General features: G+C 36.9%; 1 protein-coding gene across 1 annotated transcript; it reads right to left on the bottom strand.

Moving 5' to 3' along the window:
• Positions 1 to 10,951: 10,951 nt before the first annotated feature.
• LOC104216689 (probable carbohydrate esterase At4g34215) lies at positions 10,952 to 12,623 on the bottom strand. The gene is made up of 2 exons (XM_009766799.2): positions 11,857 to 12,623; positions 10,952 to 11,272 (listed from the first exon to the last, which is right to left on the bottom strand). The coding sequence occupies exons 1-2, from the start codon at positions 12,505 to 12,507 to the stop codon at positions 11,009 to 11,011; spliced, it is 915 nt and encodes a 304-aa protein (XP_009765101.1). The 5' UTR covers positions 12,508 to 12,623; the 3' UTR covers positions 10,952 to 11,008.
• Positions 12,624 to 12,990: the final 367 nt, after the last annotated feature.

The raw sequence follows: 12,990 nt of genomic DNA, 5'->3' as shown, positions 1-12,990 counted from the left end.
AGGGAATACATTCCAGTCTTTAAATTTTAAAGTTACACTTCAGTTTTTGACTCTTATTAGTATGTGGCAACAAGCCCTAGTTTTCCAAACTGGGGCAAAAAGTTTTCTTTGTTTGTCTATTTTTGTGAAGTTGGGAGCCCGCCCAGATAACAGAGGAATACATTCAAGTTCAAGTTTATTCAAGTACAGCAAGTTGAAGAGAAGGAACAACATCTCAGTTAGCAATTTGAAAGTAACAACAATGGATTGCACCAAGAGAACACAAGACAACAAGGCAACAGGAAGTACAAGAGCAAGTTGAAGAATTTAGATAGGACTTTTCTGTACTGCATAGTTCATAGTTTAGGCTAGCTTCTTTTGTTTTTGACACGGTGTCATAAGGGAGATCAGCAAGCAATAGCAGCAGCAAGCGCAGTGAAATCACAGCTCCTGGTAGTCCCAGCTACCAGACATTCCCGAACTATACTGACCTGATTCCTGTTTAGCCCAGGATATGTAGGCAACCTCTGAAGCAGGGTGCGGTCAGCTCTTTCAAAAATGCTTCACGCGGAATATTCAAATGGGCAAAAATCGCTCGTATTTGCTCACTTATCTTTGCACGAAAAATCTTCATGTTTCCGCGCAAAGAGGGGCAGTTGTGAGCATGTGATTTTTGCCCTAAGCAAATTATTCCCAAATTTCAAAATAAAACCATTTCTTATTATTTTATAATTTTTGTGAATTTTGTGTCATTTTCTGGTAATTGTTGCATTTTATTTTTGCATCTTCATTCATACAAAAAATACAAGAGTACATGTGGCATTGGTTTAGGATTTAATTTCATATTTTTAGAGTTAATTGATAGTTTAAAACTGTTTTCATATGAAATGACAAAAAATGACTTTGTGCACCTTTATTTTAGTTTGTGGAATTTGTTTTGAAGTTTGGAAGTGGGGAGCCCGCCCCTATAACAAGGGAATACATTTCAGTCTTTAAATTTTAAGTTTTAATGTGGGGAGCCCACCCCTATAACAAGGGAATACATTTCAGTCTTTAAATTTAAAGTTTAATGTGGGGAGCCCGCCCCTATAACAAGGGAATACATTTCAGTCCTTGAATTTTAAGTTTTGAAGTGGGGAGCCCGCCCCTATAACAAGGGAATACATTTCAGTCTTTAAATTTAAAGTTTTAATGTGGGGAGCCCACCCCTATAACAAGGGAATACACTTCAGTCCTTGAATTTTAAGTTTTGAAGTGGGGAGTCCGCCCCTATAACAAGGGAATACATTTCAGTCTTTAAATTTTATGTTTTGAAGTGGGGAGCTCGCCCCTATAATAAGGGAATACATTCCAGTCTTTAAATTTTAAAGTTACACTTCAGTTTTTGACTCTTATTAGTATGTGGCAACAAGCCCTAGTTTTCCAAACTGGGGCAAAAAGTTTTCTTTGTTTGTCTATTTTTGTGAAGTTGGGAGCCCGCCCAGATAACAGAGGAATACATTCAAGTTCAAGTTTATTCAAGTACAGCAAGTTGAAGAGAAGGAACAACATCTCAGTTAGCAATTTGAAAGTAACAACAATGGATTGCACCAAGAGAACACAAGACAACAAGGCAACAGGAAGTACAAGAGCAAGTTGAAGAATTTAGATAGGACTTTTCTGTACTGCATAGTTCATAGTTTAGGCTAGCTTCTTTTGTTTTTGACACGGTGTCATAAGGGAGATCAGCAAGCAATAGCAGCAGCAAGCGCAGTGAAATCACAGCTCCTGGTAGTCCCAGCTACCAGACATTCCCGAACTATACTGACCTGATTCCTGTTTAGCCCAGGATATGTAGGCAACCTCTGAAGCAGGGTGCGGTCAGCTCTTTCAAAAATGCTTCACGCGGAATATTCAAATGGGCAAAAATCGCTCGTATTTGCTCACTTATCTTTGCACGAAAAATCTTCATGTTTCCGCGCAAAGAGGGGCAGTTGTGAGCATGTGATTTTTGCCCTAAGCAAATTATTCCCAAATTTCAAAATAAAACAATTTCTTATTATTTTATAATTTTTGTGAATTTTGTGTCATTTTCTGGTAATTGTTGCATTTTATTTTTGCATCTTCATTCATACAAAAAATACAAGAGTACATGTGGCATTGGTTTAGGATTTAATTTCATATTTTTAGAGTTAATTGATAGTTTAAAACTGTTTTCATATGAAATGACAAAAAATGACTTTGTGCACCTTTATTTTAGTTTGTGGAATTTGTTTTGAAGTTTGGAAGTGGGGAGCCCGCCCCTATAACAAGGGAATACATTTCAGTCTTTAAATTTTAAGTTTTAATGTGGGGAGCCCACCCCTATAACAAGGGAATACATTTCAGTCTTTAAATTTAAAGTTTAATGTGGGGAGCCCGCCCCTATAACAAGGGAATACATTTCAGTCCTTGAATTTTAAGTTTTGAAGTGGGGAGCCCGCCCCTATAACAAGGGAATACATTTCAGTCTTTAAATTTAAAGTTTTAATGTGGGGAGCCCGCCCCTATAACAAGGGAATACACTTCAGTCCTTGAATTTTAAGTTTTGAAGTGGGGAGTCCGCCCCTATAACAAGGGAATACATTTCAGTCTTTAAATTTTATGTTTTGAAGTGGGGAGCTCGCCCCTATAATAAGGGAATACATTCCAGTCTTTAAATTTTAAAGTTACACTTCAGTTTTTGACTCTTATTAGTATGTGGCAACAAGCCCTAGTTTTCCAAACTGGGGCAAAAAGTTTTCTTTGTTTGTCTATTTTTGTGAAGTTGGGAGCCCGCCCAGATAACAGAGGAATACATTCAAGTTCAAGTTTATTCAAGTACAGCAAGTTGAAGAGAAGGAACAACATCTCAGTTAGCAATTTGAAAGTAACAACAATGGATTGCACCAAGAGAACACAAGACAACAAGGCAACAGGAAGTACAAGAGCAAGTTGAAGAATTTAGATAGGACTTTTCTGTACTGCATAGTTCATAGTTTAGGCTAGCTTCTTTTGTTTTTGACACGGTGTCATAAGGGAGATCAGCAAGCAATAGCAGCAGCAAGCGCAGTGAAATCACAGCTCCTGGTAGTCCCAGCTACCAGACATTCCCGAACTATACTGACCTGATTCCTGTTTAGCCCAGGATATGTAGGCAACCTCTGAAGCAGGGTGCGGTCAGCTCTTTCAAAAATGCTTCACGCGGAATATTCAAATGGGCAAAAATCGCTCGTATTTGCTCACTTATCTTTGCACGAAAAATCTTCATGTTTCCGCGCAAAGAGGGGCAGTTGTGAGCATGTGATTTTTGCCCTAAGCAAATTATTCCCAAATTTCAAAATAAAACAATTTCTTATTATTTTATAATTTTTGTGAATTTTGTGTCATTTTCTGGTAATTGTTGCATTTTATTTTTGCATCTTCATTCATACAAAAAATACAAGAGTACATGTGGCATTGGTTTAGGATTTAATTTCATATTTTTAGAGTTAATTGATAGTTTAAAACTGTTTTCATATGAAATGACAAAAAATGACTTTGTGCACCTTTATTTTAGTTTGTGGAATTTGTTTTGAAGTTTGGAAGTGGGGAGCCCGCCCCTATAACAAGGGAATACATTTCAGTCTTTAAATTTTAAGTTTTAATGTGGGGAGCCCACCCCTATAACAAGGGAATACATTTCAGTCTTTAAATTTAAAGTTTAATGTGGGGAGCCCGCCCCTATAACAAGGGAATACATTTCAGTCCTTGAATTTTAAGTTTTGAAGTGGGGAGCCCGCCCCTATAACAAGGGAATACATTTCAGTCTTTAAATTTAAAGTTTTAATGTGGGGAGCCCGCCCCTATAACAAGGGAATACACTTCAGTCCTTGAATTTTAAGTTTTGAAGTGGGGAGTCCGCCCCTATAACAAGGGAATACATTTCATTCTTTAAATTTTATGTTTTGAAGTGGGGAGCTCGCCCCTATAACAAGGGAATACATTTCAGTCTTTAAATTTTATGTTTTGAAGTGGGGAGCCCGCCCAAATAAAACGAAATAAAAGGAAGGCTTTAAAAAGGTTGGCCCAAATGAAATTACCTACCCAATTTAGTCCCTAGCCTAGCCGGACCCTGGCCCAAATCACCCGCCCCAGCCCAATTAACCCACAACCCGGTCTGCTTCAGGAGACTACCAAACGACATCGTTTGGTCTGGGATCTAATCTCAGCCGTTGAGTGCTTATGATCCAACGGCCACAAACAATTGTCACATTCTTATTTAACTGTCCGAAAATGGGCTTTAACCCTAGAGACCGTATCTCTTCTTCCTCGTATGATCTCTAGGTCTCGCCAGAGCCGCCGGCAACGGCGAACACCACCTACGCCATTGACCACCAGAAAAACACCACAGAATCTCCTTAGGCCCCTCTTTCCAGCTATGCCATGGGTTTCCTTCGAATCATGGTCAAAAGTGTCGAATCTTTCTTCAAACTTTTCCGGCCACGACACCAGTTACGCCAAATCGTACCAAATTTACACCGTAATATCGTCACACCATCCTCTACACAACCCCCCATGACCTTTTGTCTTGAATGTAACTGGAATGGCTCGAATTTCGGTTTGAAAATTTTCCGGCGAACCTAGGTTTCATCAAACTTCACCAAATTGGTGCCATGGGACTCTCCTCGCATTCCTCATGATATTTCTACCATCACTGGGAGTCAATTGACAACAAGACTTTCCGAATTTCAAACCAAGAGTTAGCAGACCCCAAGCCCATAGTGAGCTTTTTGATTGGCTTAATCTTTTGTTAGTTGTTCTTAGTTTTATATAGGCTAACTTCAATTTACTTTGCATGGTTAGTTTTCTTTTCTCATCATGAATTCTGTGGATTTTCTTTGATTCCATGTTTGATTATGGCTTAATTGGATTGCCATTTGCTTGGTCGTCTTAGCTTAGTTTTGTTATTAGCAGGTTGTATTAAGTTCAGTTCATTACTAGAAAATTAATTTGATAATTGATTAACTTTGCTTGACTCGAATCATTCCTTGATGTGTGTTTCAATTCGTTGTTTACTTTGAAGATGTTAGTTGGTTAGGTTTAGTTGATAGTTAATCATAGTTAAGCGATTAGGGCAATGTTAGAGTCATTTGGTAGTTTCTCATGAATTCAAGGGCATTCTAGGTAATTGGTAGTTACAAGAATAATTCAGAATACCCTAGGAGATTCTAGATGGGGGTTTTTAAGTAATTTGTAAAGAATAGTAGTGTTTTCTTATGTGACAAGTTAATAAATGGGGGTAAAAATCAAAAGGAAAGGGGGACTAAAAGGAAACGAAAATCTGTCAAGATGCCTATAAAAGGCAAGCTTTTGCCTTGTTGAGGGAGGTCTTCTTTAGAGCCCAAAAATTCCCACCAAAAGCTTTTATCCTTTTCTCTAAAAAACTTCAGATTAGCATTTGAATTAAAACATACAAAAATACAAAAAAAAAAAAATCAAAAGCAGAAAATTCAAAAAATGATTACTGTTTAATTCATTTAGTTCCACAGTCAAGCTTCTAAACTTCAAAGGAATTTTGGATCGAAATTGATTGGATTTGGGTCTTAACGAGTGGCTGGTAGTATATTTTGATTACCGGAGTGTTCTGGATCAGGTTGGTTTGTTATTGAACAGTTTTGGGATGAATTGAACTGGGTTTTGTTTGAGTTTGATGCTTGTTGATGTCCTTGGATGCCATTTGAGTTCATTTAGCTTGCTTTGGTGCAAGTTTGGTCAATTTCTCCATTCTGTTTGGCGTCCGGACTTTTGATCTATTTTCTGGGATTGAAATTACTGCTGTTGTTCAATTACTTCTGCTGCCTGCTGCTGATCCTTCTTTCTTCTTCATTGTTTCATACCTCCAGGTACTTATCTCCCCTGTTGAGTGATGTATTTGACTGCGAGCTGAATAAAAACAAATTGAAAGAGAAATTAAAGTGCAAGCATCTTGTTATGGCCTCGGTTCATATACAATTTTCTTTGTGATTCATTTGGAATGATTAATTTGTGTTGGATATGAGACAATAGAGACTGTTGATAATTTGTGGACTATTAATGGAGATTACCTCAGACTAATTCGAACCATTTCATTTGTTACTTTTTAGCTGATTGATAACAGACATAATTGTGGCTCACATAGGTGTGGACTGTCTTAATTTGGGCTGGAAATCAGTCTTTGATTTTAATTAATTAGTTTGTTCTTATGGAGTTTGGCAGTGGCAATTTGGAGCCCTAGTTGGAATAGATTTGTAATTGCAGTAGCTCATGCTCAAGTTCATAATTCGTTTGACCTAATCGTTAGTTAAAACCATATCGAAAACAATAAATTCGTTGTTGCCTGAATTGTGCTCTACCCTATTAGTACTCAAAATTCAATAGGAGTCAGTAAATGGAAGCAATTGATATTGGAAGTTCAAGTCCAAATAGTCAGTATCCTGTTGAGCATGAGTAGCTATGGATCGCCCTTTCCTGTGTTAAAAATGCCGAGTCTGTTCGGGGTAACGTTAGCAGGCGTTATGCCGATGTGTTTTCCTCCTGATCTTGGGATGAGGCTCATTTTGAGCCCACAACTTAACTATCCCCTGAACCTGGGCCAGACTGATATTCTTCTTATACTTGTCTGTGCCTTGGTCTCTCCTAGGGCCTGTTGCAAAGCCAAAAGGATTTGGTAGTGCATAAACCAATTGAAGTTTTTCTCGAATAATAACATCAGTCTTGGTTTTGAATTAGGTAGCGGGTTCAAGCTAAAAGGTGCTCCCTTTTGTTTGGTTCCGGGCTTGAATTCGAAGCCCGATTTTTCTGATAATATATAATTAGGTTTTTTTATCTTTTAGACACAAAACAAAAAAAAATAGGAAAAATTTAGTCGCTTTAGGCTTGCCCTTTTAAAATAAAAATGAGACGATCCTCACCCAACGAAATACAAATTTGCGGGGCCCTCAATAAAGGTTTAAAAATATTTAGAAAATCGGGAAGGGTCGTTTAGCGAGCTTCACGGCCCTCCCAAAAGATAATGACGCGTTAGACTCTTTAGATGCAATTCTAATAAAATTACCTTCTTAAACTCGGGTGCGCATTGATGCGACCCAAATCCAAGTCTCGACGAAGTCGAAATGTGTTGACGACCACGGGTGCATTGATTGCGACGTGGTTCGAAACGCACTTTCATGACGTCGCAATTCTTTTAAACTAAACAATGATAAAAAGCGGTTTACGAATAAAAGGCACATAAGTTAGCATGTATTAAAATCAGAGAAAATCAAATGCAACAGTTGAGCGACCGTGCTAGAACCACGGAACCCAGGAATGCCTACCATCTTCTCCCGGGTTAACAGAATTCCTTGCTCGGATTTCTGGTTTACGGACTGTTAACAGAGTCATATCTTTCCTCGGTTCGGGATTAAACCGGTGACTTGGGACACCATTAATCTCCCAAGTGGCGACTCTGAATAATTAATAATTAAATCCCGTTCTGATTGTTCTTTAAGTGGAAAAAACTCTTTTACGCCCTTCCGGGGGTGTTGGTGAAAAAGGAGGTGTGATAGGTTGTTACTGATTCATGATATTGTGAGGTCGTAGGCCTAATTGATTTATGCTACAAGGTGGCTTGTTGTTATGTGAGGCCGAGGGCCTGATTGATTATGCCACGAGATGGCTTTGTTATAGCGCTTGGGTTGTAAGAGCCCCTCCAGAGTTTGAATACCCCCAGTGAGCGCGAGTACCCAGAGTAAGTGATATGATATTGCCCGAGGGGCTGTTCTTGATTCATGTTGAGCTCGAGGGGCTGTTTACGAGTGATTGTGAGGTATGCCCGAGGGGCTGTATATCAGTGGCAATGATGATCGCTCGAGGGGCTGTTTATGACTTATGCTGCCCGACGGGTTATTTATGATTCATGTTGCCTGAGGGGTTGTATACGAGTGAGTTTTGCCCGAGGGGCCGATTATGTTTTTATCATTTTTACTCACTGTTTCATCACTTCTTTGAAAACTGCTGGAAGATGTTTTAAATGGATTTTTCACATCTTCAAATGTTTTCTACCGAAGACTGGATTTTTAATGAAATGATCTGGTTTACATACTGTTTTGGAAATACATTGTACTTATTGTTGTGTTATAATGTGGATTATGTATTTTCTTACTGCTCAGTCTTTATTTACTCTTATTACTTACTGAGTTGGTGTACTCACATTACTCCATGTACCTTGTGTGCAGATTCGGGAGTTGTGGATCGTGATAGTGAGCATTGATCTTTCATCTAACGGGTCTTTCGGAGTTGGCAAGGTAGTTGCATGGCATTCGCAGCCTTGCTCTTCTCCCTCTTATCTTCCTAGGTCTATTTTTAGCATTTTCTAGACTGTGATAGTCTTCATTATATTCAGCCCATTAGTAGATGCTCGAGACTTGTGACACCCCGATATCGGGCTTATGTTTCTCCTGCACTTGTTATGTAGACTTACACTGTAAATTCCATTAATTAATAGCTTAAAACGTTCTTTTTATGAAATATTGGTTTGAATTGGGATTGTGTCGGCTGGCCTAGTTTCATGATAGGTGTCATCACGACCGGGTTGGTTTCAGGGTCGTGACAAATTGATGATCAATCTTATACATTACTACGTACGAAAAATTTATCAATTGATAACCCAATATAATATTATTCTATTTTAGGTCAAGAGGTTTTGTTTTTTATATTAATCGATATAGGTCAAAATATTTTATTTTTAATATTCATCAATGCATCTAAGTAAGTTATAAGTCGATGAATCAATTTACAAATAGATATATTAGATGATAAATTACATATACTAATTTGATTATTGCTTCTTCACAAGTCTATCCCTAAAAGAACCTAACCCTGTGGTCCTAGCGCTTCGTGTTCTTATATGTATACGGCTATACCTATATACACACACAAATGTCAAAGATGTTTAGTATTAATTCTTCTATTTTTCATTAATTCATCACTAATTATGCATGACATAGATTAATCGATATAGGTCGAGACATTTTGTTTTTACTATTATCGATATAGGTCAAACATTTTGTTTTTAATATTCATCGATGCATCTAAGTAAGTTATAAGTCGATGAATCAATTTACAAATAGATATATTTAATGATAAATTATATACACTAATTAGGATCTTCACAAAGCTATCCCTAAAAGAACCCGACCATCTGGTTCTAGCGCTTCGTGTTCTTATATATATACGGCTATACCTACACACACACTTCATTGTAATACTTTAACTATATATATAGCTTGTTATAGTATATGTTAGTATCTGTGTTTATATATGCGCTAGGACCACAGGGTCGGGTTCTTTTAGGGATAGACTTGTGAAGATCCTAATTAGTATATATAATTTATCATCAAATATATCTATTTGTCAATTGATTCATCGACTTATAACTTACTTAGATGCATCGATGAATATTAAAAACAAAACGTTTGACCTATATATATATATATATATATATATATACACACACACACATACATACAAATAGATATATTTGATGGTAAATTATATATACTAATTAGGATCTTCACAAGTCTATCCCTAAAAGAATCTGACCCTGTGGTCCTAGCACATATATATACACTTCGTTGTACTACTTTAGCTACATATATAGCATGTTATAGTATATGTTAGTATATTCATTATTTGTATTACAAAAGTGTTAACGGATTACATTTATATTATTTAGATAGTAAATATAAAAGTGATTCAAAATTTTGACCAATGTCAACCTAATAACCGACCAACTTTGGTCTGTTATTTTTCAGAAAATAAAATATACCAACCAAAGTTTATCTGTAAATGTTGCCCCTGCATTAACCGACCAACGTTGGTCGGTAATTTTAAATAAGTTTTCTAAAGTTTATAAAACATTTTAAATAATAATATAATTTTTAAAATTTTTAAAATTGGGTCCACATTACCAACCAAAGTTGGTCGGTAATCCAAAAGTTTCTTTGACTAAGCAAGTCTGACCAGCTCGGTCAACTTGTTGACCAATTTACCGACCAACTTTGGTGGGTATTTATTTTTTTTAAAATGTAAAATATTTTTTTTTTCAGTTTCCGTCCAAGCTGGATGGTTTTTTGTCGCTTTTTTTTATCTTTGGTTGGAAAATTTTGGTCGGTTTTTAGCGAATTTCTAGTAGTTAGAGTCGGACTCCATTAAGGAACAGTTGGTACGTGACGGATATGAACATAAATGCATAAAGAAGAAACCAAATTGTGTTGAAAGCAAACATATTATGCATCTTTAATTTGATGCACATATTCGGGAGAAGGTGGGCATGGCTCCTATGGAGGACAAGATGCGGGAATCAAGACTTAGATGGTTCGGGCATGTGCGGAGGAGGAGCCCAGATGCCCCGGTTAGGAGGTGTGAACGGTTGGCTTTGACAGGTACAAGGAGAGGTAGAGGGCGGCCTAAGAAATATTGGGGCGAGGTGATAAGGCAAGACATGGTGCAACTTCAGATTTCCGAGGACATGGCCTTGGATAGGGAGGTGTGGAGGTCAAGCATTAGGGTTGTAGGTTAGGGGGTGGTTGAGCGTTTTTCTTCGTTGTTCTGGCTAGTCTGATAGTGTTATATAGGACTGCTAGCGTTTATTGTTCCATCACACTTTCTATTTTTTGTTTATTATTATTATTAATTTTTTACTTTTATTTTATATTTTTCTAATTTTTATTATTGCCATAGTTATTGTCATTCCCACTTATTTGTTACTTACGGTGCTGATCTTATTTGTATGTTTTCTGCTATTGTTACAGATCTTTCATTTTTGAGCCGAGGGTCTCCCGGAAACAACCTCTCTATCCTCATGGGAAGGGGTAAGATCTGCGTACACTCTACCCTCCCCAGACCCCACGAGTAGGATTATTAATGGGTTGTTGTTGTTTGTAAACAAACTGCTTGTACTACTGTATATAATATATGAACGTGGTATGAAAGTTTATTTGAGACGTAGTTCTACAAGGATCAGCAGAAAGATCTAAGAGAATATATTAGAAGGGAAAAACTTGTAGAAACTAAAGGTAGTCCTCGATCTGAAATTCTTTAGGCTCAAAAAAGCATGTGCAAACATACGTCCAAGTTGAACTTGTGCTGGCGTAGTGAGATGAATGCCATCCCTACCCATTTCTAGTCCCTTAGCGTCGAACTTGATCACATTTGAGATGTTAATTCCCATTTGAGCTGCTCTCAGTTCTTCTATATATGGCCCTTCAAATGGCTTTTTCGGGTATGGTAGGACGGCCTGCGATATAATTAAAAAAACGAGTTTAAGATCTATATATTGAAGTTTTAGGATTATTTGCACAAATAAGCTATTTATAAAGTAATTACAAGAAAATCTCAATGTATATAACCTAATAGGGTAAAAGAAATTTACAGGACAATGTATATAATCTAAATCCTTGAACTTTTATTACTCCTATAATAAACAAAAAGTCAATCCTGAGGTGAACTGTGAAATGTTCCACAAACATAAAGCATGAGTTAAATCCAAATTAATATATTACATATCACCGCTAAGACTTATAGTCAGGTAGTACCAGTGGAAGTCTCTCACACAACAGGGGTGAGTTCAACACTCATTTCTCACATTTCCCTTCCCCTTATCGTTCCCTATTCCCCGATATAGTAACACAACAATAACCTCGTGGAGCCCACAAATGAGATTTGGGGAAGATAGTGTGTACGCAGACCTTACCCCTATCCTGAAGGATAAAGAGACCGATCCCTGATACAGTAATAGAAAAAAAATTGAAAAAAATCATAGATCAAGATTAAACATCTTATTAACATAGTATCATCAAGAAAATGAGAAGAAATATGTACCAGCAAAATGGGGAGGTTAGGAGATTGCAAATCACTACGCAAGTCATGAACAAATTTCTCAAAGTTGGACTTATACGAACTTGACCCATTCTTTGTTCTCATATCACCCTCACCATGATACCAAAGTAATGCCCTAATAGTTCCTCCATCTTTTTCAGCTGATTTTGCTCTTCTAATCAAATCATCATAAGCATAAGACCCACGTCTCCATCTATATATACCTGTCCCTCCTCTAGCACAAGGTACTAAACCTATGACATCAAATTCTGAATCTTTTTTAAGAATTTCATTAGCAAAAGCCATTCCAGGGCCAAGTGCACAACTTACTAAGCAATCAATCCCATAATTCATAGGCTCATGTGCTTCTTCCCATTTTTGAGCTGCATTAAATCGTAAGATTTTTTTATTAGGTTTACATTCTTTAGGCAGAAAACCATCCCATACTTCGGTAGTATTTCCTCCAATAGATTTTTTAATGGCTCCGCCACGTCCTGCCATATTGCTTTGCCCTGCTAATAGAAAAATCTGTATATTTTTCTTGTCATTGTTACACTCCTTCACTCTCTTAGGACTCATCAACCAACATAAGTTTGAGATAAGTAAAAGAAATGTTAAGATCAAAATAATTTCTTCACTTTTGTGCTTCCACATATTGTAATGACTCTTTTTGGAGGTGAAATTTAATTATTGAAATACACCGACAAATACTAGATGAAGTGTTTGTTTTGGAATGTTTTTCATGCCCACGTTCTATGTATAATGCTAATTGTAACATTATGTTACTTCCTTTTTTTTTAAAATGAATGCACTTACTTTCATCACTTCCTTCAGTAATGGATGAATGAAATGCATATCTTAAATGCTTTCTTTAAAAAGCAACTAAAGGAATTAACAATTGGATTGCTATATACTATACAGAAAATAGTAGCAAAGGTTGGTTACATTTTTTAATTAAGAGTTGGTGAAAGCTATAGATGGAAAATAGACATAAATGAATATCATACCAATCATGTTTAGGAAGATATTAAGCTTAATGGCAGGATGGATTCAGTGCATTTATCATCTTCCCTCTTCTAGAAAATACACACAATCCTTCTTTTTATTCTATGATGACTTTTCCATCTTTAGGATTGG

Source organism: Nicotiana sylvestris, chromosome 4 (assembly GCF_000393655.2).
Source record: "Nicotiana sylvestris chromosome 4, ASM39365v2, whole genome shotgun sequence".
NCBI lineage: Eukaryota > Viridiplantae > Streptophyta > Magnoliopsida > Solanales > Solanaceae > Nicotiana > Nicotiana sylvestris.
Note: the sequence above shows the minus strand (reverse complement) of the source record. Positions and strands in the feature narration are given on the sequence as shown.

What these genes read in the sequence shown, in the direction of transcription:
- LOC104216689 (XM_009766799.2), bottom strand. Translation starts at nt 12,507, where the DNA reads ATGTGGAAGCACAAAAGTGAAGAAATTATTTTGATCTTAACATTTCTT. An exon ending in CTAACCTCCCCATTTTGCTG is followed by an intron (nt 11,273 to 11,856) that starts GTACATATTTCT and finishes ATTATATCGCAG; the next exon opens with GCCGTCCTACCATACCCGAA.